Source organism: Acanthopagrus latus, chromosome 22 (assembly GCF_904848185.1).
Source record: "Acanthopagrus latus isolate v.2019 chromosome 22, fAcaLat1.1, whole genome shotgun sequence".
Classification (NCBI taxonomy): domain Eukaryota; kingdom Metazoa; phylum Chordata; class Actinopteri; order Spariformes; family Sparidae; genus Acanthopagrus; species Acanthopagrus latus.
The window spans coordinates 9,691,155-9,717,983 of NC_051060.1; the positions used below are offsets into that span (position 1 = coordinate 9,691,155).

The window sequence follows — 26,829 nt, forward strand, 5'->3', positions numbered from 1 at the left end:
CCTGGTGTCTTTTGTGACGTGCAGAGAGAAGAGGGACTCGTCGCCGCCTCGCTCCTTCTTCTACCGGGTCCTTCGCGCTGCCTTCCCCCTCCACCTCCTGTTCCTGTTCCTCCTGCTCCTGCCCTGCCTGATCCCCCTGTCAGACAGCGAGCCCGGCTGCACCGGAACCAACAACTTCGCCCGCTCCTTCTACCCCATGCTGCGCTACACCAACGGCCCACCACCCACCTGATGGGGACGTAATTGGAAAAAAAGAGACGAGGGGCATTTTTCTGGGGGGAACGCGCTGAGAAACACAAGCCACCTTTTGAATCACTGAAACACGTGAAAAACCTGTCTAAAACTAAAAATGTATTATACCGAAAGAGGCGATCGTCTTCTAAAAGAGAGTCCAAAGTGCTGAAATGTTGTCTATTTATAAATGTCCATTTTAAAAGATTTGATCTTTGAACAGATTATATTTATTCCATGAACAAGACCACCCTTTTTGAATCAGGAAAAGTGCCACACATGAAGAATAAATTTAGACTCTTTAGAATCTTGAGTTTGATCAGGCAAAGATCTTGCCGCCATCCAAGAAATCCATCAGTGCAGAAGGAGTCGTACAGTAGATGGAGTCTTGTAGTTGCAGAAAAGATGCTTCAGTAACAGGTGAGATCGTTCCGCTGTCCTTTAGCTGCTGTTGAAGCCAGCGAACACATTTTACAGAGAGTTCATTCAGTAATAACTGAGAGGTGGAGATCAAATAAGAGGACGAGATCACAATATTCCTCTCTTGTTGCCAAAAGCTGAGTTTGATGGTCTAAACCTCACCATCCAAACACACTGTAACAGTGACTATCAGCTGACTTTCACTGCTTAGTTTTTTATCAGCTGTTTTTTTTTTTTTGATTAAATGTAAACATTATCATTGGGATTTACATGTTTGTATCCAGATTTCACTCCTGCCACGGTCCTTATTTTACGTCATTTCTTATAACTGCTGACATTTCATTCTGTGTGACTCGGCCCTGAAAACATACAGAACACTTGATCTATTTTCATGTTGTACTGAACTCTAAAAAAGTTTATTTTTTATGACAAAACACACTGGTTGGTTAAATTTGAATGTAATCTTTATTTAAAAAAAACAAAAAAAACAAGATGGCAGTTTTATACATAATAGTACTGTTTGTTTTTTTCTAGATGATTTGTCTTGAGTAGATTGTGAGCGGACATTTCTTTCCTTCCCACTGCACTGTTGAAACACTGTAGATTTAGCAGAATGACGTGTATGTACAGAGTGTAATAATATAATGCTTATTTATAACATCCAATGGTGGATTTATGCTCCTAAATTTCTGGTAGTAAACACTGATTTTCTTAACTCTGTTTTGGTGTGATTGATTGTGAGAGAAACAAACAAAAAAAAGCTCTGAATCAACAAAGTTAAGATGTTTTAGGGCTGGAATAACCTTTTAAATCCCTAAAAATAGGATTGTTTGTTTATTTGCACCTTTACAAGAGTCAGATTGAGGAGATTAATACCACTCGTGTTTGCACATGACAAAAAGAGCTGGAGGGGAGAACCAGCAAGTCTTGCTCTTTCTGTATGTTTAAATCAAATGCCACTAGCAGCTTTTAAACTCAATGATTAATTCCTATCTCGTTTGTTTAATCTGAACACAAACAGAAATGTAGAAACAATCTGTGATGCAGCGTCTCGGCACTGCGCTCACTGTGATAGGACTGCAGGAAATCGCTGCAACCAGCAAGTGATTTCAGCCACAAACCTCACAGCTGTCAATGACCACTTAAAGATTTTTTTTTTTTTTTACAAATACGTTACATTTGAGTGACACTACAGTCTGTTAACTAAAGCAGTCTGCCCCTGTGGTTGTTGTTCCCATGAAGACGGGGCAGAAAAGTGCTACCTTTACCTTTTATGATTAAGTTCCGACATCAAACTCACGAGAAGAAGCCTTTTTCCGCTGGCTTGCATCTTGGCACTTGAGACACAACTGGTTAAGTGTCCAGTATGGAATCTCTACTTCTACACCGTTTATTACAGTCATGCATGATGTAGTATATACGGACTACAAATTCAAAAGAAACTACAATTTGTGTCACCTAGTTCATTTGTTGCAACCCAGTTGACAAAAAATTTTTACTTTTCATGTTTTGCTTCTGCTAAAATCATTCACGTAAATGACTGATAAACAAGTGAATGTCACTGTGTCGTCTGTACAATACTTTTGCTTTATTTCAGGGTGAAAACCAGGCACAACGGGTAAATGTATAAACACATGACAAAAACAAATGATCATGTGCAAACCGGATGTCCACAGTTGACTTGTTATCATTCATCGTCCACCTTTCAAATCATCAAAGACACAACAGCAGTTCACTTGTTCACGCATCATGTGATCATGAAGCCATCATCACAAATTAACCAGCCGCGTTATGATGGATATTTTTTGGGGAACATGAACAACAAGAACATGTACACAGCGACAGTGCAGTTTGCAGTGATGGTGGTAAAGAGTCCTTGGGGTACATTTTCAAAGTCTGCATATTTTCATGTCGTGCCCTTCTTGCGGTGATCCTGTCAAGCTGCATCGCAATAGTGCACACAGACATTGGCTACATCAGCGACTTTTAAGATACAAAAATAATTTTCTTTTTTCTTTAAGCAAAACTTGACAGATGCTGTATGAGTGCAACTTTGCCTTAAGAGCTTTAGTGGTTATGACTCCTCACAGGAAACAACAGAGATGTCTTAAGCTAAGAATGAACAGTGATGAGTAATCTGGTTCTGTGATTGTGTGCTGTGAAGCCCCCTCTAGTGGTCAACAGGAGGTCTGCGGTGACACGATTCAAATTACAATTAGCCGTCTCAATACGATTCAGACAGTTTATTTTCGGTGCTACTTTCTGATTAGAAAAATCCATGAAAAAAACTGACCAAATCCTGTTTTGATAGCTTTTTTAAAAAAAAACTTCCTAGAAAAAAAAACTACTTCAGCTTTTGTTCTGCTAGCTACCAGTTTCAGTTACTTTTGCAAGCTTTCAGTGGCATTACTGAAAAGTTGTCTGTCCATTTTCAAAAATAAGTAGTTCTCTTCTACTGTGCTGAACAGTAGAAAATGATCTCTGTTTCACTTTTACCAAGATAAACAACAGTGTTGTTTGTAGCAACCTCAGCTCCCAGCTGTTGTTCAAATGTAACTCATTCATCTCAAGGTGCTTATCTCTCCTGACAATGAGCCACAGATAGTGTTATATCACAGTAAGTTTGCATTAAGGGAATGTTCAAACATTTTTTGTTACAAAGTGCTTACTGTTCTTGCAGAGGATTAGTTGAGAAGATTGAAACCACTCTTGTCTGCACAGTAAATAAACACTGCAGCAGAGACTTTTAGTTGGCCAGCTACATGCTTAACATACAGATGTGAGAGTTGTATCAATCTTCTCATCCAACTCTTGACAAAGCAAGAGTTCAAAGCAAATAAGATCATTTGCCAAAATGTCAAACTGTTCCTTTAAAATATAAAAGCTATAAAATCAGGCATTATATGGAATTTCAAACCTGAACCCTTTTATCGGTAAGATGGGATACCTGAGGTGATTCATCATGTTCATGCAAAACTCTTCTTAAGTTGAAATATCTGTGCCCACAAAAGACCACAAAACATTTCTGGCGCTTCAGAGCAAAATGGTGTTCTCCTAAACAACTGATGCAGATGTATAAAATGGCTGATCATCAGTCTTCTGATGTAATCCCAGCATCCAAAAGCCCTGAAATCTTAAATTGATATGAAAAGGAGTTACGGGCAATATTGTCTTTTCAAATCACTTTGGGATCTCGGGGCTTCAGGAAACATGGATTACGCTGGACGAGCTGTATGGAGCCATTTTAACATTTCAAAATGAGTCCCCATCTACTCCAGCTGTTGCTGTAATAATCCAGTTATGTTTAGTGGACTATGACACTTCACCCAACTTTTAATCGGCATGTGGATGAGTTGATAATGAGGGAAATTTAATTTTTCTCTTTTGCCTCTCTGTATCCTCATATGGCCAGATTCTAGGTGTAGCAAAGCCACAACATGGGTTACATATGTCTTCTCTTGATAGCCTGGTTCTCTTCAGTGATTATTTACATAAGGATTCTGTGTTGGAATCTCTCTGTAACAACATATCAAGGTCTGTAATAATGAATGAATGTGATGACTGAAACTGTGGTTCATTATGTGATCTGAAACATTACATGAACTTAAGCAAGTGCTGGTGCTACTGGCCAAATAATGACAGCAACCTCATCATGTTCCTGTTCCACTCTGGCATTTTAATATGTGGTCAGGCAATGAACGCTGCTAATTTGGTGTGTCCGCAGAGTGAAATTTGAAGAGCTGAAATTTCCACTAGAGTTAGTGCACAGTGTGTCAAAGTGAGAGTTCACAGAAAGCAGCGCTCCGCAGTGAACTAGTCTCGTGTAAAGCGTGAAAAGTCATTGCATCTGAATTCTGATCCGACTACTGCAGTTCACCTCTGCCTCCGGTGCTGCTGGGAGTCCAGGTGTTCGAGGGGCCGGAGGGACCGGGGCTGTGCGGGCGAGCAGGACCGTCGCACTGGTCCCCCGTCTCCTGCTGGGGTGACCGGCGAGGCAGACGGGAGCTGTGCATGATGTGGGCGTCCAACATCTCCAGCAGCAGGTCGTACAGCGGCACCATGTTCTTCATTTTCATGCCGTGGAGGTGGTCCATGCCTTTGTTACTGAACATTTAACAAGAAAGACGGAAAGTCATCGTGGCAGGTCATTTTTTAAAGGAACATGAATAACATTAAATAACACATTACAGACATCGCATCCCGACATTTGATATGGGGTCCTTTTACCTGACGTGGCGGATGTGAGAGAGCAGCATGAGCAGGTGGGCGAGGCGGGTGTACTGTTGGCGGAAAGTGAGGCCGGTTTTGGCGATGGCCCACACCAGCGCATCCGTGACGGCGTCCAGAAGATGCAGCAGCTTGGAGCGACTCTGCAGCTCCTCGCTGCCCTCTGAGGAGCTGAGGCACATGTCTGGTAACACACAGACACAGTTTGGAATTAACAAAACAGGTCATTCATGCAGGACTGGGGCTATTACGCATTTTCATCTCTGGCTACTTTTGTGATGATTAGTTGCTGTACTTCTCGTTCATTATAAGTCATTATTTAAGAGAAGATTGTGAGGATGGTGACCTCAGGGACACACTTATGATAATGAGAAAATGATTGTGGTTCTGAAGAGGATCTTCATTTCCATGGCAGAGGACGTAAAACAGTTAATGTGTGTAGCTCTGAGTATTAACAAGTTACCTTCATGCACAGTTTTTCGGTACATACATTTACAAAAATAAAAACTAAAATCTACAAACAAACCTGTTGTGAGAGCTCTCCATTTGCAGGGGGGTTATAATTAGTATTCAGAGATCTGAAGTTATTAACTGAGCTAGCACATCTCGTAATTTCACTGACCAAAACTTGAAAATAAACAAAAATTGACAACAGAGAATTGTAGCTGTTTCTTGAAATATTAATCTTGAATGGTAAAATGTGGAAAACGGATCAACAAGCAGTACTTCATATTCAGAAGGTGATAACTGATTTGAAACAGTGAAAAGAGCAGTTTCATGAGGCAACTACTTGTGATAGTTCTGGCGAGCAGCTCAAAGTAATGCGGTAATGACGCCAACAGTCAAAAGAGTCACACAAAAACAAATGAACATGGAGCCATGAACCCAAAAGGACGGTATTTGATAATCAGGGAATGAGACTCAACAATAAACTATTTTTCTCCAGAACTGCACTGAAACGTTTCAAAATACAGCAAGCAAAATAAGCAAATACAGGCAGAGAGCAGCGTCTCAGACACCGCCACACACTTCAAAACGGTTTCCACTGATACTTTTGGCCAGGCCCAGTCGGACCATGCCATGAAGAGTAAAATTATTTTCATGTGTGGAACAAGAGACAAACATTTTTTTGATGAAGAACTATTGAATAGTTTTTTCACACTTGGAAAAATACATTTTTAAAAACATTATCCTGGCAAAACTTCCCCCCCAGTTCTAAAGTACAACAACAACAACAACAACAACAACAACAACAACAACAACGTAGATCTGACGAAAAATGTCGTCACAGACACAAACAGCTCAAACTTATATGAAAATGTTTGAAAAGGAAATGGAGGAATGGAAGAGATGGAGCTAAACACATGATCTGAGTTTGACTGTGCTGGTGGAGGAAAACAGAGACATTAGTCAGACATTAATTACTCGACGGCGGCACTGCTCTGGCCCTGTTCATCTTCAAACAGGTACTGCCTGTTACTGCGAGCAGTCAGCGCAACCAATCCCAGCTGAGACTCCAACTATACACGGTGTTCCCATCAGTTTATTCACTGCTAACTCGGATACTCCGTCCCCTCGCCAACCCAGTGCATCACACGCAGACAGGGTTACACACCGATAACACCTCAGGTTTCATGTACTGCAGCATCACACGCACACACAAACATCTCTTTATCTCACGTACACACACATACAACCCACACACACACCAAAACATGTTCACTCACTGGAGTTAAGGAGGATCATGGCCTTGAGGCAGACGTACTCCTCCCTCTGGAGCTTGAGCTCTCTCACCCTGGATGTGGCGGCTATCAGCATATCAAAGATCTCCAAGAAGCCCTGGACACAGCTCCCCTCTTCTCTGCCGTACAGAGACACAAACACAGCACACATCGTTTCAAAATTAGGGAGAAATCATGTGACTTTTACGCAAAAAATGATGCATGGACAGTAAATCCATCAAAGATGCTAAAGATGGCGATGGAATAGCACTTTCACGCCACTATTAGCAGATTCAATTACTGTTCAAAAAATAGTCAACGATATGTAATTTCTGCCCTTATCAAAACGAAAGACGTTTGCAGAGTGTTGTGTGGGGAGGGCCTGGAGCTCGACTGGGTCATAGCTGTGCAGCTGCTCAGAGCCAGACCTTCTGGAGGAATAAACACAGAGCCACAGCCAAGTCTGCTCTGATCCAGAGACTGGAGGTTACTGACAGGAGGAGAGCTCACAGATTTTCACCTGCAGGATTTAAAAGAGGGTTTTTCAACCCGACTGCAGCCGCCACCCACAGAGCTGACCTCCATTGTCAGGTGTTTGTGTGCTGTAATGTTGACTGCCGACTGGAGCTGGAGGGGAAATGTACTTTACAACAAAAACAACATTACAGAAAGAAGAGCGGGGACAGAAGAGTGAGCCGGAGTCTCCGGTGAGTGCTGGATTTAGTGAGAGCTGAATGTGTGAGTTCAAATGTTCACAGTTATGTTAATGAGTCACTTCCTTCTAATTAGGTATGAAATGTGGCTGTTGGCTGATGTTATCTGAAAACATCTTCCACCACAGGAAGAATCAGCTTCCTATGACTCGAGCACTGAAACCACGCTCTGCACCGTTTCCAAGCTGTAATAACGCACACCTCAAAGGAAATTTAGTTTCGCACAACGTTAAAGGTGCGCTCATCGAATGAACAGGACACTTTGTTCCAGCTTCTGAAGCAGACGAGTGTCAGTAGATGTTCTCTTGTTACCACATGTCAGCGCAGATTGTTTATGGTCTCATTGAGTCTGTGGTGGGGATACCAGTTTGCACGCACACAAATCATTTTCTCGTTAATTAAAACAGACTGCATGTTGAATACATCCACAACTGTATAAACAATTGAAGAAATTCCCTCATCAAATATTGCATTCACAAGAATGGGACAGATGGACGGAGAGCCTGAAAACGCCTCCAGCTACAGCTGTTGCAGGTGCATAGCCTTAAAAAGATAATTATACAATGTAAATTAATGGAAAACATATATAAAAACAGGTGATGTTCAACCTAACATGGAAGTGGGGGGTGTGAGTTCTCGGCGGTGGTACCTGCTCAAGCTGAGGTCTGGGGAGAAGATAAGTTTCCCTGGATGATCCACGGACCTCCACATCAGACCGATCATCAGCACCTCCAGCCAGCAGCACTCCAACAGGTGCACCTGGTCCAAGAGACCGAGCTCTAAAAACCCTGAGAAAAAAAAAAAAAACATGTGATCAATACTTGACATGTACCTTAACCTTTCTTCTGGCAGTATGATGCTAATTGGTAAATTGACGATAATTCTTCAAACTGCTAAACATTTTAGTCACATTTCATCCCAAAATGCAGAAAATGTGTTTGTTCCAGCTACTCAAATATGAAGATATAAGGCCTTTTTTTCGGATTTATAACACTGCAATTTTAAAACCTGTTTGTTCTGGACTGTTGGTCTCACAATAAAAACAAGCTGTCCCCTTGGGTTCTAGGAAACTGTGATGTGAATTGCAAACCAAATTCAAACGTTTATCCAGAATCATTTGGTCACAACTTTAACAGCAGTCTGAATCAATCAGCACTGGCGAGTCTAATAAACAAATACACACTGTAATCACAGCTCACTGTCCACCTCCAGCTCTAAAAACACAGCTACTTGGATTTGTAGGACTGGACTCACATGCTAAATAAAGCAGGAACAATTACTGCGTCTGGACAGTCATTAACTCAGTTCCTCAGATGACTGAGCGGCTCCGCAGGGATGTTTTAAAAGATGACTGGCATGCAGACATTCAGATGTGTAACTCAGGGTACCATTAATGCATTTTTATGTTGTTGTTGTTGAAGATGTTCTGTGTACTCTTCAAAACAACAAAATGTTATTTGCTTTTTACCCTGTACTTATCATTAGGCCAATTTTCATGAGGTCAGTATGAGAGCTGAAAAAATACAAGGTAGGAATTGTGACACAATACATACAGTCTTCAGTTTCATAAATGTTATTTCTACGAATTCATTAGAAATAAAATGTAATTTATTATTTTTTTTTAAGGATCGCCGTACAACCCCGACACACACCTGGAATCTTCTTGGCCCAGGTGATCATGTGAACCAGCTCCTTATCGGCCAGGTTGGTGAGCGACATCATGATGTTTGCTTCAGTCAGCGGCCTCCTCACGTCCTTCATGAGATAGATCTCTGGCGGCTCTGCCTCTATTATCCGCTCAATCAGCTGCTTTGAAGTCAGTGCGGGAGGTTGGGGAGCGTTTAACGGACCCACTGCTGGTCCGTTGGTTCTGCCCTGTGAGGACAGACGGGTCACTCGCCTCATCTGGGGGTTCCTGAAGTTTCCACGTTCCTTTCGCATCCCTGAGAGAAAGAAAACAAGACATAAACCATGGCTTTTTATAATTTTCCATATCTGAGATACACGGCTATGCTTGAAGGATTGATTTTCATGTTTTAAATTCTACTTCAACACTGAAATATCATCCTCTTTAAAGAACTCACTGGTCAACACTTACTTATTATCTTATCTTATTCATACATCCAGCATATATTGAGCATTTATTTGTTTTTCTGAACACCTGAGGTACGTAGGTCTAACTTCGTTTAATATCTGGCTTTTTACTTTGTGTGGGACATGGCAAACAGTCTGCAGTTGTTTTTTTAAGAGCATTTTTGCTTTCTACTCCACTTAACACAGCTGTTGAACAGATTAATTTTATGCAGAAATGAACAACAACATTCCCTGGCTGTTGTCCTGGAGGGTGATCTTTTTTTCTCTGCATAAGAAAAGGAGGGAAAATTCTTGAACAAACAAAACCCCCAGGGAGATGGATATTGCCTGAATTATCATGACAGGTGGAATTTAACAAATATCACAACAGTTGCTGGTTAGATTATAGAAAGATCTGGCTAGAGATAAATACAACAACGACACAGACACAAATAAGGGAACACGGAGACACTAACCACACTTGGTCATGCCAACGTTGTAGCATTTGTGAAGGCGACACGCCTGGCAGCTCTTACGGCGGTTCTTGTCTATAGTGCATTGATTGGTTGCTGGGCAGATGTAGTCATTGTGTCCTGAAAGAAAGACAGAAAGAAAGACAGAAGGAAGGAAGGAAGGAAAACAAAGACAGAAACAAAGAAGTTGCAGAGAAAAAAAATGAGAAGATGAGTTTAGCACCGTCTCAATGCACCTGCTAAAAGACGCCAATGATAAGCAAGTGATTATTTTCTTTTGGGACCATTTTAAGCTTTTTACTGACCTTTAAATCTTTAGTTATACTAGCATATTCAGTCATTGAGTGCAGATTCTACAGTTCAGACAGTGAGATTTAGCTACATTAAACCCAAAGCTCATGAAACAAATGTAAGGACGGTGTTTCAGAGTGTTTCAGAATGATAATTCCAAATGTGATGTAATTCAGTCTTGTAGAAGCTCATGAATATGGTTTACAAGCAACTCAAGAGGTCAGTGAGAAGAGTACATGCATGGATGGTTCAACATTTCCCATCCAAGTTCTAGAAGAAAAATAACTCTACAGCCATGCTAACAGCTCTCTGAAGTTGTACTTGAAGACAAATGCATCACTTTCTGCTACATGCTTCCTTCTTCACAGTGACAATGTTAACAGACTGACTTTCAGCAGGTATAATGTCAACCATCATTTACCGTCTTAGTTTAGCATGTTAGCATTCCATCATTTGCTATTTAACACTAAACAAAGTGCAACTAAAGTTGACTGAAATGTCATTAATTTGACAGCTATTTGGGACATAACATTTCAATTATACCATTTTGTGATAGTTCATTCAATAGATGGCGATAAATCTACAGGAAAATCACAAAGACCAAGATGGCACTAGGGGAAAAGTCAGTAGGTTGTCTGGGCACCATGAATGTTTGTACAGAAATGTGCCAATCTATCTGGTAGCTGTTGACATACTTTATTGGATCATCAAATCAAGTCAATTTTATTAATATCCCCCAGCTTTTAGCAGGGGTGGTGGACTGACTTACACTACCATCCTTAAACCTGCAGCATATAAACATGCCTAAAAATAAAAAACCTAGACTCTGTGTTCAGGAAAAAACTCTCAAATTATACTTGATGACATATTTTGCATGAAAGCAAGACTCACTATGACGTAAAAAGGGTCACGAACACCTTACAAAGTCCCTACAAAAACTGAACATGAATGCTGGCAAGAAAGTGGCACCCTTCATGATTGTATGAAAACAAATATGTATGTTTTTGGCTCTCACTTTGGATGCTCCTCTTGAAGAAGGCCTTACACCCCTCACACGACCAGACGCCGTAGTGGTAGCCTGAGGCGTAGTCGTGGCACACAGCACAGAAGTGGAGGTCCGCCTTCCCGCCTGATGACACCTCGCCCTCCTCGCTCTCCTGAGAACGCCTCCTAGCACTCTTACTAACAGATAAGTCGGAGTCAATATTCAGATTAGCAATCTGGCCTCAGCATGCAAATCAGTTCATTAAAGTGTTCTGCATGTTCCATTCTAATATGTCATTTCCACATCAGTAATATGATTACAGGCTATTTTGACTCACTGCAGGAAATAAAACCAAAATGGGAGAAAATTCTGAAAACTCAGGAGAATTTGTGATTGCCATTATCAGGAAGTGATGCATAATCTTACCTGCTTGTTAACACATTGTCCAGTGGCGACAGCTCCACCCATGGACTCTGGACTGGCTGCCCGTGCTGAGGTCGAGCCTGGAGGTGGTGCAGGGGTAAGGTGGTCCCCACATGACCATGGCTGGGCCAAAATAAGGAGGAGCTTAGTGTCTGATGGACGGAGGGGCGGTCTGAAATGCTCGGCGGATTGGCATAGCTGAAATTAGTTGGACTGTAGAAAGGTATGGCGGGGAAGTCGTGGCCACGGTCGGTGTAGGGGGAGGGGATGCAGATGGGCTGGTTTGTTTCCATTGGGGAGCTGAGGACCGGGGAGAGGATAACTCGACTGGAGTCAATCTTCTGGAGCTGGAGGAGGGACTGATCCTTCTCTGGAGAGCAGGCAACGGCCATCGCAACTACAGACACTCTCGGTACCACTAGATTTACCACATGATCAACACAGAATGGGCCTTAGATAGAGTCATTCTTTCTTGGTGTAAAGTTCACAATACAGTTAAAGAACAGTGGATCTATCTACACACGTCAGGCCACATTGTAAATTCCAGGAATGATGAAAAACCGTTATTTAATTCTGCTCACAGTGAAATGCCAGGGTTGAGATGAATCACATGATCAACCTGTCAGTCGATGCTGTCAGATGATGGAAAGAATGTTGAACACACAGGACTGCAGTTTGTCTGCACCAGAGGAGGGAAGGTGTGCTGTGCTCAGTCTCAGTCCAGCCATCAGTCTCACATCATCAAGTCGTAGCATGTGGAGTCAGATGTGTGGCAAACCTTTCCACCTGGAGGACGAAGAGAAAAGCACTGGTTTATTACTGGTTGTCTACTACCAAAGTTTGAGTTTGTTCTTTTGGTTGCATCTGCCAAGTAACAGGTTTAGTATGAGAATGTTGAGTTGGAGGGGTTTTTTTGTATGAAAGCTGTTCATTATATCATTTTCATTCTCCTGCCCTCTTTTACTCATCCTTTTTTGGCATTGCTGTGTGGTTGTCACTTTTGTTTTGCCTTTTCTAAGTTGGAACATCGTTCTGTTTGTAACTAGAGAGGTCCTGTTGTTCATATTGGTTACTTTATTTGATTATTATTTGTAAGGACAAAAAAAATGTCTGGGCATGTATGTGAGGTTATTATCAGGCTGTTGCCTCCCCTCAAATATTGTTTTTGGCTTTTGACTATTATCTAAAAATCAGTAGAAGAAGAAGTAACTTAACGTAAGACTGATTTCAACCCATCACTGCATATCACGTTTGGCAAACAAGACACAACAACATGAAAGATGTAACAGACAGGGAAGGAGACTCAGCTGGAAAGATACCGTACATTCAGAGTCTGAACTCTCTTACTTTTACTTGAGTAAACAAGTTGTTTCAGTACTTCGACTTTCACCCGAGATTCTTTTTTACACAAGTGTCTGCTCTTCTACTTGAGTAAAAAATTTGCGGGGTCTGGTTAACTGTGAACACTAGAATAGTGTTTTTTTTCTTTCAATATCATAAAGAATGAGTAAAGTCAGCGATCAGACACATAAAAATCAACTCTTTATGAGAAATACAGCTGATACCTGTTGAACTAAAATGTTTGCACCGCAAGTTGGAATCTCCATTGTCTGAAAAAAATGGGGAAATGGGACATCTGAGTGTGTAACCAAGTTTAGACAAAGACAGCTGGTGGATCAATAAACAGACGCATGCACGCACGCACACACGCATGCACGCACACACACACACACACACACACACACACACACTGTACTGAACTATCACGACAGCAAACTCAGAGTTAATCATTTCTGAATGGCAGGTCTCTGTCTTCAGTCAGAGCTGGTACATTTTGTCTCCTCAACCTTTCTGGCATAAAGCTCAGACCTGGAAATCATTATTTATCTGAAGGAAAAGGGTCCATTAATCTCACCAAATGGCCTAGAGAGAAGCTGCAGTTTGGGATGCCAACAAAGGTTTATAATCCGCAGGAGAAGTTGGAGTCTTGCACGTAAAGGCGTAAAATGAAGAGTGCGGAAAGCTGGCAGTGCTTAAAGTCACAAAGCTGTAATAAGCACAAGTGACCATTACATATTTAGGATACTGTGAACAGTGCCTAAGTGAATTTTCATTTTAATGATATCTAATAATGATGTGACAGGAGGAATCACTCCAACAGCTGTGAGAACACAAGTGTAGCTCTTCAAGCATGTTCAACATTACTTTGATTGTACTTTGTCCACTCAAGCAAACTTCAGACAACAACTTAATTTTCACAGCATTTAGCGGCAAATTACACTGAACACTTTAAAGGTTAAAGCTTTTCATTCAATTTTCAAAGGCAAGTTGACCAAGACAGGGAATGTGATTAAGGCAATACTGTTGATGGTAATTCGCCTGCATTCGCCTATGTGTGCCTGCAAAATTGAGAGAGAAAAATATTCCTTTATCCATGGGTAGGGCATGACATGAAAAATATCCAACTCCAGAATTTCAAATTCTTGTGGACAAAATAGGATGCGTGAGGACGGCATTTAGGGCTTCGAGAAACTCTGGCTGATATTTCTCAACAGTTTGACATTCATAGAACAAACAACTAATTGATTAATCAAGAAAACAGTCGACAGGTTTAAATCAACAAAGAAAATAATCATTAGCTGTGGCCCCTCAACACAGCAGGAAAATTAAGCACCTAAAGAAAACCAGATGAGTCCTAAAACAGTGAAGAACACATTTTTTTTACTTTCATCAGGTGGACACAAATGTGATGATAATTTTGCTCTTCACACTCAGCTCTGAAACTATTATGATTTAGCCTTCTACTGGTCCTACAGTTAACATGGATGCTTATTAATGAGTTTAGTGATATTCCAGACACACAGTGAACCGTTTCAACATTTATCTCAGCTGTTACGGCAGATTGTTTTATTGAATAGTTGGGCTTCGAAGTGTCATTCGGTTTGACAAATGATCCATTTCTGGCTGATGATACACAGTGTGTTTGGCACTGGGAGGATGGCTTCACATCTGTCTTCTCTGGGTTTATCGGTTCTTACCTGACATCCAAACTGATGAAACGTCAGGAAATTAAAGAGTTTGAGATATTCTTTGTTTGAAATTTAATTACACTGCTTGCCAGCTCATCGGCCTCTGGTTGAATCATGGGGAATGATTGATGACTTAAAGTAATAGACTGTGTCACCATAACTTCTACAATCTACAGGTTGTACGTTGTTGACAGAATTAAAAGAGTCAGAGCAGTAGACTTTCACTATGTTTCCAATGACCTTGTGTCTGCAGGCCAGTAAAGTGACTCCTAAAACAACTGAGGCACTTTAAGAGAAGAGAAAAGAGATTGTGGCAGGATTTTGTTTGTTTAATTACTATTTGGGGGTAAAAGGCAGATGTGATAAAGTTTCGGTTTCCTTTGAAGCTCTGACCTTGCCTTCAAACCTCATCACTGCCACAGTCTCCACCAGCTGGCAGCTTGTGAGAGAGAAAACCTCCTAATTCCTCCACGGTGCTGCTCATCCTGCCGCCTCTGAAACCAGCTCATACGCACAACCAGTAAACCCGTCTGATGGAGTTTTGAGGTTAAAGGTCCAGCTGAGGGCCACAACAGTCAGGAAATGTTCCTCAACAACTACAATGTTCACTTCCCCCAGGTCTCCAACTATTATTGAATTACAAACGCACAAGTTCAACACAGCTCAGGGTTGGGACGTTTCCAACAGATAATGCTACTCATGTTACTCTGCTCTCAGGGAATACAAAGACTCTGGGTTAAAATCTGATTATTTGAATTACATTACAGTCCACAGCCTTTCACTTATAGCTGCTTTGCATGATTATATGCAGCACCGCCAAGTCCAATTATTATATAATATCAGTTACAAATATTGGTAGTTGTGCGTCGGCTAGTCTCTCAAGTAAAGTTGCTTCCATGACTTCAGTCTCTCCTGTATAATAACACCTAAATGGATAGTTTATTATGTTGCAGGGTCCATGAACAACCAAGGATTTTACATTAAGATCTGGACACAGCCTTGGAGACGGAGCGCTGTTCATTCCTATTAAAGCTGCTCAGTGGAGCATGAAGCTAAAATGGCTCAATTTCCTGGCAATAAAATACACATATCTTCCATGTGGTTGGGCAGTGAAACAAGTCCTTTTTCGAGAGTTGTGATGCTTGAAAAAAAAAGCATCCAGTGTGAAACCATAAATCAGCAGTAAGTTATTTAAGCTTACCTATGTAGTGAAGTTACCATCACACACATAACACAACATAAATTACCTTAACATCAGTCATTGAAGCTACAAAAGTGATGCAGTGATTTTAAGCCAAACCATGACGTTGAAACCACTGATGTCTGTCACTTGTACACTGCTACGGTCATGTAGTTTTGGGAGTCGCTGATAATGGACCTATTCAATTACTGTAATGTTAATATGTCAAAAAAATCTTTGTATATGGCAAAACACATGGTAGATTCTGGTCTTTCAAATAGTAGCTATGTTTTGGCTTTTTGAGGGCAGATTAAATACCAGTAAACCTCATTATACACAGCTGGCAAACACATGCACAACAAAATGCTAACGCTAAGCATTTATCCCATCCAAAAAAATAAAATAACCAAAAGGTCAAAGCCAAATAAAGTAAAAGCTGCTTCTGGTCATTAGCCAAAACTGCATGCCTTTTGCACAAAAGCTCAAGGACATGTCCTTTTCCAAACTAAAACTACACTGCCTCCCTAAAATCAGACGGAAACGGATGTGAACCAGCTCTGCAGAAAGAAGCCGGACCTTACTATATACAGAAAGGGAGTGTGAGCCGGGATGTGAGCGGTGGTTGCTGCCAGAGAATTTTAAAAATTGCAATGAATTGTTTGCAACAAAGAAAGTAAGAAAAATGTACCTTTAAAATTAAACTTTAACAGTATCTATGACTGATTTACCTGCTCACTGGCTTAACCTACAAGTGTCTCATTCCTCAATATCTTTCAGGTTTTTATTTTTTTCTACCCTCAGACAGAAGGAAATTCATTTGTTACTATTGTTCTAGAAAATGGTGACAGGATTGAATCATCATCTGTCTGACAGTGTGTCATAGCCAATGTCAAACATTTTTTGTTTCCAGCTTCTTTGCAGTAAGGATCTGCTGCTTTTCTTTGTCATTTATGACAGTACATGACGAGTCTCTGACTTCTGTACTGTTGGTTAAGCATTTCCCACAATTTTGAGAGATTTTATAGACTAAATCAAAATAAATGCATCGTGAAATTAATTATCAGATTAATCGATAATGAAAATAATCACTAGCTGTGACCCTATATGCTACAAAACAAGTGGTACATAACTTAAATCTATAATTCTTATAAATAAGTCTTTCTGGGGAAAGGTTTTGGTCTATAGGTCATCAAAAAGAGTTCTAGAAGTATTTGTGTTTTTTTGAGGTGCATCTGAACTGTACAATACTTCACCTCGTGCTTTTAATCTTAAATCATTTTATTTGCACATGTAAGAGATTCATTGTGTCAGATCATTACTCAACCCAGTGAAACTTCTTCAACTTGAAAAGTAAACTAATTTAAAGCACAATTAAGCTTATTTCTGTTTATTTTCTTACCTTTAGGACAACAAAAACTTAAAGTACACATCACTACAACTCCTTATTAATTTCAAGATAACCACAGTGAAAGCACTCTCTAAACAAATGACATATGCAAGTTGCTGCATATTTATATGTATGTATATTTAAAGAGTGAGGACAGCTGGGACACATTTCAACTAAGATATGAGAAAGGCTGCCATTGCTGATAAATCTGTTGTTTATTTGGTCTATAAAATGTTAGAAAATGGCAAACAATGTCAGTGAATTCAGGGGAGACATCCCCAAATGTCCCGTTTTGTCCACAGCCTAAAGATATTCAGTTTACTGCCACAGAAGAGTAAAGAAACCAGAAAATGTTCACATTTAAGAAACTAAAATCAGAGAATTTTGACATTTTGAGTTTGAAACCAATCACTCGATCATCAGTAGCTGGCCATTCACGTAACTGACACCATGAATTATTCCAGTCATTGGTGCTCTAGATACAAGCTTTTAATCTTGAATTCTTGAATTGAGCACACAAAAATACGCTTTAAGAGGAAAAATCAGGCCCACGCAATCCAGCCCTTACAGCTGACAATTATAGACACTGTAATCAATATATAGCACTATCATGCAGAGTGCAATAAAAACTGCCATAGAAAACACTTCAACTCTTTATTAAAAGCAGTTTTTAAGCAACTGAATTGATTGAATTCATCAAAATGATTCCCCGTAGAAAAAGAAGCTGGATAAAAATCAAGCTGTTGCATATCTGGATGCATGTTTATCATGATCAGGATTTATCACTATCATTAGTATTCTGATTAGTATCGATTAATCTGTTTTCTCATTTCAGTTCATCAGTTCATGTTGATGTGCATTATTTCAAAAGAGTAAAGTTTTGGCAGATGTCAGCCAAATCAGCTGTTTGACCTGAGCACTCTGGAGATAAAGGAAAACTAAACTCTGTGCACAGTTCAAACAAGAGAAAATGAAGCTCTTGCTGCGAGCTGCTCTGTATCACAGCAGCTGGCTGATAGCAGCAGCGTGTTTACACAGTCATGAGTACTTTCTGAAGGAGGCTTGTCTAAATGTAAAAGCCGGGTTCTTAAGCCAGGAACAGACGCAAATCAGTGCCAGCGTTTTCATATGGTTATATATCGATAGATGCACTGGAGATAGTCAGTACAGAAGCAGCATTAATTATCTACCTGCCCAAATCAATCATCTTCAACATTAAGTCGTTGCCATGCTTTTTTGTTGCAGATCTAGAAATGATTAAATGACCCACAGCCTCCTATAAATGGATACACTGTGGATTAAAAACGTCTCGCCATCTTGTTAATGGTTTCTTTTTGCGAGTTTATTCTGTCACTTGTTAAGAAATTTAAGTAAAAGTCACAGCTACAGGCCTTCTGCTTCTAGTGCGTAGCTTTAATTTCTGATCACTGGACAGCTGGACATCTCCTCTGCATCGCTGCCAACTTTAATACGTTTAAAAAAAAAAAAAAAAAAAAAAACATGACTAAGTCGTATCATATTCCTACCTCTTGCCCGGACACACCAGTTGCTGACAAAGTTGTGACAGTATGACGACCCGCCGCGGTGTCCTGTGCAGATGAAGCGTGAAATAAAAATCTTTTTTTTTCGGAGCCAGAGAAGACGAGCAGCGACCGAGTTCACCGAGGACTCCCGACGACGCTCACGTAGGACTCGTGTGTGTCGCCTTCAGCTGTCAGCCCGGAGACAAACTACCAGCTGCGCTCAGGGAAGATGGCGTCAAAGCGGACAGGATGAGGCTTACAGCATCCGGTTTGTACCTTCAAATTAAAACCCACCAACGTCGTCCGCCTTGTTCTATTCAGTCCGGCTTTTATTTTGTGTTAATACGCGTGTTAATGATTTCATAGTTTTAATATTTGTGCTTGTTTTAATTGTTTTATAATTGTTTTTTTTATTTTCATAGAACAAATGAATGATATAGCAAGCATTTTATCTTTTTATTGTTATTATCATTACTATATCATGCATATTCATATTACATTATTACATATATTTGTCTTTTAAAAATCATTTTCAACGTTTTAACTAAATCTTATCAAATATTTTTCTCTCACCAATTCAAAAACATTGAAACCTTTGGGGAGTGTCGTCGAGGATGGTTTTGGAGAGTGCAGTATTTTGTGAACTGACTTCTCAGTCTATTTTATCCCAGTTTGTACTCTTATTTTTCCCGTGAAGTATGCTGTAATTTTGTTTTGAAAAGTGCTATAGACAAATTAAAGTTTGCCTGCTCTATCAGTGCAACTAAACCTCTCAGCATGGCGAAAACTCTTTTTGTATGCATGTGCATGAAGATCTATGGTAAGTTTCCCTAACAGTGCTGAGTGTGATGATCATAAAGCAACAACACTGTAAACATCGGGCAAAATATTGGGCATATATTGTGAAGAAATATGTTTAACTCAGTATTAGATTACGTGTTGATATTGTGCTTTTATTTTGGCAGGAACCCCTTCAGTTCCGTCTTTTTATCTTATCACATGAACTTAACCCTCCCCAGGGAAAAAAAAGTATCCCGACAACGTCAGAGTTAACCACACCTTCCTGCTCGGTCTGTAATCACTGCTCAGTCCCTGTCAATCAAACCCTAATTGGTGCAAGTCCGTTTAAGTGTTGCCCGTCAGTTAAGGTCAGACACAGCAAGCTGAGATCAGAGACCACATAATTGATCTAAATCTTATTATACATGTGAATATTTCAGCTTTTGACAGAAAATAGATATTGGACACGAAACTAAATACAGAGCCATTCAGAGTCATCCACAAATCACAGCAGGTGAAATACATCTCAGCCAGTTTATTACACATCCTGTAGACGTTCTGATCTACTGGGCCTGTTGTTGTTGGAGACACTTGGATCTCCTCTCACTGATGAAAGAATCTCTTAATGTTTGATTCAGAGAGGCCGATGTGCTTCTTGGGCAGTTATGAACAGACATCACAACTATTCGTTTGCGGCATACTGTGGCCTTATAGTCTTGATTGCGATAAAGTCGGAATCACGTGCTTGTTGTTTCTCAGCAGTTGCAGCATTAACACAGGGTTATCCACAGAGCACACTTGGCCTGGACCAGGTCTGTGTTCACAACAGCGAAGCCTGAAGTCTGACCCCTGCTTTCCTCTGAGCTCATTAGCAAAGAGTCCAGGGAGGAAATTGCTTATGATTCCCCAGCCAAGGCAGCAAACAGGCCGCGAAGTGGTGCGGAAAACAAACAATGCTGCACGTACTTAATGTCTCAAGTGACGGGCTGCGAAGGCAGAAATGATTCAGTAAACTGAGTCGCATAATCATGACTCTGCTGGAGGCTGAATCCAGCTGAGTGTCCAGTTCAAGTGTTGTTGGGAGAGTGGTAGGGACACAAACGATTTCACTGGTTTAAGACTTAAAATCTGCCCACCCATAACAACCATTTTAATTTCTTCTTAGCTTCTTTGCATGACACCTGCGTGAGACATTCAGTGTATATGATAGAGTATTTAGTGCTTGAAATTACACAAAAATGTGCTGAGCTGAACATCCTGGGAAAAAACAGGGTGCGGCTAATAAATGATCGGATTGGTGCATAGACTCACATGCTTGTCAATACTAGATACAGCATTGTATGGTGGTATTGGTGGTACGGAAGGATTCCCACTCTGACTAATGGATAATGTGAGTTTTGTTCTTGAGCCACTGACCTGCCAAATAAAGGAAGCTGATGGCCTGAGACCCACAAAAGGGTCAAGATTAGAAATAAGACACACTGGGTAGGAAAAAAAATCTTTCAGCTGACAGTTCGCTTTGTGCCACGGCAGTGAAAAGGCGAGGTTCTCAAACCACCGGCTCCAAATCTCAGTAATGTTCATTCGTTATGTGCCATCATTACAACTGAGGGTTAAAAGCCCAATTTTAAGGGCCAAATTGCTCCTCAGGTGCCCACAAACCAAATGACAAAAAGACGAGAGGAAGCCATAGTCACAGCTTCTGGCACAATTTGCACCTTGTAACCTGCGGCGCTCTCACATGGGTTCGGCCAGACTGTGAAGACTGTAGTCCATTACCAGGTAATACCAAATGAGCCTCTGAAGCACTGATAGACTGCGCAGACACAAAACGTAATCACCTTAATTTGATTTTAAGGGGCGAGAAATGAGTGCATCGTAATTCTGAGTGATTATCTCGACAGGTGGGAAGAGCTTCTTTTTTTTTTCATCAAGAAAATTACAAGAGTGAAAATGCTCTCTGGGAAACAGTTAGTCTGTGCCTCTGCCATGTGGGAGAGCAGGTGTAGAGGGGGGATCGAATCTGGAGAAAGTATTCCAGGTATAAAAGCTAATGAATGATGCATTGTGTTCCCTGTGACTTCTCTAATTGCACCGCAGAGCGTTCTTGCTTTTCTTACGTGATTTTTTTTTTCAAGAACACTGCAGATTTTAAGCACAGAACAAATTAACATGCTGCACATCACTGAAGCATAACTGTTTGCAGGGACAATAGAAGTCATACAATTAGCAGAGTGGCTAATCAGCAGAACCAGATGGACATCATGATATAGATGCAAAATGATACACTCTGCATGTAGACAGGGTTCATTAAATGTAATATATATATATATATATAATTTTCTGGTAGAGAACATCTGGAGCCGTGTTCATAAAGTGTCCTAGTCCTGAGAGTTGGTCCTAATGAAATTCTTATCATTGTATTCTTAATTATTCAGCATTTTTCCATTATCAGTATTGCCTATAAAATAAACACATTCAAAAATATATATATATGCTACTTTGGCTCTGATGCAGCATCCTCTCATACAATGTCCAGGTAAAAGCCTATTAAAAGCCTATTAACAATAAAATAATATGAATCTGCAAAGTAACTAAATTAATCAAATAAATGTAATGGAGAGGAAGTGAAAACACTCAAAACACACCTGAAAACTGTTCTTAAGAACAGTACTTGACTAAATTTAACTTATTTTATCAGTGGTTGTTCGAAATTTTGACGTGAAGATTTTCATCTTTATTGCAAATGAATATCAGTCATTTTCTAATAATCTGTACCGGTATCAGCCATGAAGAAGCCACATCGATCGGCCCTGTATAAAGACTGGATCCTTGTAAAGAAAAAGTAATTCACAAAACATCTTAACTCTTAAAAGAGCTTCTAAGATCAAAGTCTGTCAGGAGCATGAGGAGTTTCTTATTTAGGAGGAGAATATGGTGGACGGACAAAGAGGAAGGAGAAACATCCTCCAAATGCCAAATGACAGTGAGTTAATGAAACGTGACAGCTCGGAATGTGCATATATATATTTATATACAGTTTATTCAAAACAATGTTTAAGTTGCAATCAGGGATTTCTGTGCAAACTCTCCTTCGATAAATTGATCACTCAAACAACTGCAGTTCAACTTAAGTCTCCCAATTGTTATTTAGCACTTCCCGGTGATGCCATCACTTAAATATAAGTTTTTCACTTGTTATCAAACATACTAGAGGTTAATGCACATAAATACATGTAAGCAAACAGCTATCAGCATGACAAGAGGCGACTATATGTTTTTTTGTTTTTTTTTTTAACAATTTTTTCTTATTTTATTCAACAGATAAATTCATCACATGAAATAGTCATTATCACACCATGATCTCTGTTTTGTTATCTTCGTCGCCATTTTGACTGTAAGTCTTGCAAGCTTTAACTGGTGCTGGTTGCATGGTGCACTGCTGACATGGACACTTGGATGATTCGGTAATTTTAGTATGAACTTTGTTTATGTGTATGGCAATTTTTCAGTGATTTTGGTGCGGAAACAGCTGGCACAGAGAAAGGAGAAGTCATCTTGTGCCCTGGGAGACATGGATCCAGTAAGAGGAACACAGAAGGTTCAGAACCCCAAAGCGCTGCCCTTCATTTTACTGCTGGGTGACTTGACTTTATGGCTAAGATGTTACATAAAGTTTCTTACACCTTATTTATGATGGTAAAGGTGTCAATGATCCAGGGACAGATCCAATTTTACTCTTCAGGGTATATCAACCTGAATGTCCCAGGTCCCCAACTCCAGGCAAAAAGGCATTTCTACACACAATCTGTCCACAACAGCTCATAAACAAACACATCGGCGGTTGTTTACCCAACGCAGAGCATCAAAACAAGGAATCAAAACTGCCCGACCTCCAGGATGGAAGAGTGCTGCCAAGGTCAGAGGTTCACGTTGACCTCTGAAGCCATGGGTCCAGGCAGGAGTCACATGCTGGCAGCTTTATAGAAGTGAGAGTGGGAAGTTGCTGCTCTTATTGTGGCAACCTGGCACATGAGGTTATGCTGAGGGCACCGCTTTGCATTGTGGGTAGAGGGGTGTTCGCACGCTGACCAGTGTGGGAACTGTTTGTTTGTGGTAATTTAATTGTGGCAGTGATGAGTCAGGGCAGTGACGGTTTGGGATACAGGGATGCTGGTCTCAGTAGCTTGCATGCAGGCTTGATCTCCGCAGCCCATCTGACAGTTCCTGTGTCCAGTTTTTCATTTCATCGTCCTCAAATCATTTGTCAACATTTTCATTTCAAGCTATGTATATATTCCTACACTTGTTTATATTCAACAAGTGATATTTACTGCATTATGATGTGTAGTCAGGAGGCAAATTTCAGTAGGAAATCAGGTTAATGGCAAGTGCGTATTTTGCACAATATAGAGAGATTGTCACGTTAGATACTAACAATATGTCCTGGAGACTGGGCTGCTAAACAGACTGAACTACTGCCAAGGTTGCTGAACTTTCCATTTCTTTTTGTCCAGTGTGCACACAAATAATCATCAACATGCCGACATTTAATGAATTAAAAAAACACTCAAATGCTCTAAAAGCTTTTCAAAAATTTGCATATGTGCCTCAGCAGACATTCAAATGGTACAAACAGTGGAGTTTTGCTAATGACTAATAACATGCTGTGCCTAAAATGTATTCTCAACATTCATAACCATTCATAACAACACGGATGAAGCTAAAACTTGGCAACTGGCAGCAATACCCAAAAAATTAAAAAAAACCCAACCCACAACGAAAAAACTTCTCAACCAGCCTGTGCTATATAAAGGTTTGTAGACAGGTTTTCCTTTTTTCTTTTTTAAAATCTAAGATCCAAAAAAAAAAAAAAAAAAAAAAAACTCTGAAATTTATCTTAAAAACAGATTCCACCTTCCATTAAGGTTTTGACAAGCTCCTAAACCTTTAAAACCTGTGGAAAATGACAGAAACAGGTCCCGGTTCAGATGTGGCCAAAATGAACAGGAGAAAGTACATGACAGGTACAACAGTTGTCTTTGTATTCAAAGAAGTACAACGGAGCAACTCAACCATCATATACTAGAAGTAACTCTAGAATTCAATACATATATGAGCTGACCAATCACAGGAGTCTGGGTATTCACAAGGGGGGCCCTTAAAGAGACAGGAGCTAAAACAGAGCATTCAGACAGATAATGCACAATTTTGTTACAATACATCTCTTTGTTCGGGATGTAAAAGACTGACGAAGTCATTTGGCACAAATTGACTTGAAAAACTAATATTATTCATTTACTGCAGAAGTCCGGTGTTAAGTCCAACTGCAAGACTATTTGTAGTTGGTGAGATTTTCTAAATAAGGAAGAACTGCAAAAGACTAAACAATTTCCCCCAAAACTACAGCAGAGACTTTTGTTTGACAGTGATGTGGACCAAAGGTTGGTGATATAGTGGAAGAAAACAATGAACATTTTTTAACAGAGGGAAAAAGTAAAAGACAGGCTGAGAAGAAAAGGTTGAATGAGTGTATGAGTGTGTGTGTGACAATGTAGGTGAGTATTTGTGTAATAAAGATAGACCGCTCTGGTGTGTATGTGTGTGTTTTGTGTGTGTGCGTGTGTGTGTGTGTGTGTCAGTCCCTTGGATTTTCTGCTGCTGGTTTCCTGTAGCAGACTGAAGAGGTTATTTATTGCTGGAGAGCGCCGTGCCTGGCATTCTCTCTCGGTACACATTGTGATGTGGGAGTAGTGCAGCCCTTCTGAAAAGCAATTAAAACCATCTGGGATATTGAAAAAAAGAGCTAGCAACCCAAGAGCCCACACCATTATTCAACCTTGAATTCGGAAAGATGTTTTTTAGGCCTTTTTTTTATCCTGCGGGTTGAGTATAGCTTGGGTTAATTCCGGTTTGACATTCAACGAGCAGAATAAGATGTTCTTTTCTGTTCACTCTGAGAGCATTTTTGCTTGCTTGCTCAAAATATGGTCGAAGAATAAAATCTAGTCCCCTCCTCCCCCTCAGCGGAGGCACATCTGACCATCTCCTTCAATTCCTTCAAAAAAAGCTTCAGAGTTTTAGAGAGCTAGAATTGAAACCACGGTACTTTAAAGATGCCGATGTTGGTTCTCAAACCAACAAACCAGACAGGAAGGCTCGACAGCGAGTGATTAAAAACCCACCCAGAACGTCAGTGGTACCATCTACAGAGCATCAGTGACATCAGTGTGGTGAGATGTCTGCACAGAGCCCAAAGGATACTGTAGACTGAAGACAACACCCACCCCAGCCGGTCTGTTCACCCCGTTGCCATCTGGCAAAGGATACAGACAAACCATTTGCAAAGTCATTGAATCATCTGAAAAATGCATTGACACAAAGCTGAAAATATGGCTGTTTTTCATAGCTCATCAAAAGCTGACATTTTGAAGATAAGACGTTTTGACTGGACAGCTACAGCATGTCAGCCTTATAGGGGCATCAGAATAGAGCCTGTTGAAAGTTCCTTATATTACTTCTGACCCACAGCGTCTGCTTGGTTCAACTCGGGTTCAGCTGAAACAGAGAATCTTTTCCCCAATTACAGAAGGCTTCCGGAGAATCCACAAAATAAAGTGATTGTATTTCTTCTGAGCAAAGTTAAAAGCCATTTAATGGCTTGGTCGACTTTTATCTTGCAAATGAATCATCCAGTTCTGACTGAGGAGTGGGAGACTCAGGACGAGTTTATGTGATTTTATCTGGTTTCGTGAGTTGTTGCTCCCAGACTGATTTATAGGCCTCGATTATGTCTCTCGCTTTTATACTGTGGTTAACATAAGAGAAAGGTCAGCAGCTTCAGATGTCGACTTTATAAACGTGTTCACATCCCGATGACACATAGCATGCATGGAAGTCATTGGTGAAGGAGACTGCAGCAGACTGCAGCCTGATCTAAGATGATTTATTGCCAGACTGACTAGACTGTCACAAACTCTCCTCAGCTCAGGACAAAAAACACCCACATATATTCAGCCAGAAATATGAAAACGATCTAATGACTCGGCGGAGACAAATCTTATCTCTTGCCCAGTTTTCATTTTGTCTCAGTATTGGCTCAGATGGGATGAGACACGACACTGAACCCTCTCCCTGTTGCAAAACTAATGTTAATGTCAAAAGACCAGACAAGAAAAGAGAGCAAAAAAGTGACTCTAAAAGTTCCCTCTTGACATCGCCCTGGCCACTTGGGGGCAGCGGAAACAAGCTGGAAACACAATCCTGACCTCCAGCATCATCACCCCTGGCTGCTGGACTGTGGATGTCTTTGTGAAGGACTCGGTCGGATTATTGGTGACAGTCCAAAAGATGTGACTTTATGCACTCTCTCA

The 26,829-nt window shown here is 40.5% G+C and overlaps 2 protein-coding genes across 3 annotated transcripts in view; one reads left to right on the top strand and one right to left on the bottom strand.

The window, feature by feature from the left end:
* LOC119011997 (nesprin-1-like) overlaps positions 1-2,966 on the top strand; it is a 79,721-nt gene extending 76,755 nt beyond the window's left edge. The window contains exon 113 of the mRNA XM_037085440.1: positions 25-2,966. Within this exon, the coding sequence (XP_036941335.1) occupies positions 25-232 (208 nt within the window). The 3' untranslated portion in view covers positions 233-2,966. The remainder of the gene's footprint in view (positions 1-24) is intronic.
* On the bottom strand, positions 2,218-18,922 carry esr2a (estrogen receptor 2a). Of its 2 annotated transcripts, none has more exons than XM_037085441.1 (10): positions 18,680-18,921; positions 12,139-12,343; positions 11,561-11,975; positions 11,165-11,331; positions 9,862-9,978; positions 8,965-9,255; positions 7,962-8,100; positions 6,606-6,739; positions 4,879-5,062; positions 2,218-4,755 (listed from the first exon to the last, which is right to left on the bottom strand). In XM_037085441.1, the coding sequence occupies exons 3-10, from the start codon at positions 11,947-11,949 to the stop codon at positions 4,515-4,517; spliced, it is 1,662 nt and encodes a 553-aa protein (XP_036941336.1). In that variant the 5' UTR covers positions 11,950-11,975; positions 12,139-12,343; positions 18,680-18,921; the 3' UTR covers positions 2,218-4,514. The 2 variants fall into 2 exon arrangements, with proteins under 2 accessions (XP_036941336.1, XP_036941337.1); XM_037085442.1 differs by having other exon boundaries at positions 4,515-4,755; positions 12,177-12,343; positions 18,680-18,922.
* Positions 18,923-26,829: the final 7,907 nt, after the last annotated feature.

Coding starts and splice junctions, on each gene's coding strand:
- esr2a (XM_037085441.1), bottom strand. CDS start 11,949: ATGGCCGTTGCCTGCTCTCCAGAGAAGGATCAGTCCCTCCTCCAGCTC. Junction 8,101..8,964: donor CTGGGCCAAGAAGATTCCAG/GTGTGTGTCGGG, acceptor TTTTTTTCTCAG/GGTTTTTAGAGCTCGGTCTC. Junction 4,756..4,878: donor TCTCACATCCGCCACGTCAG/GTAAAAGGACCC, acceptor TTAAATGTTCAG/TAACAAAGGCATGGACCACC.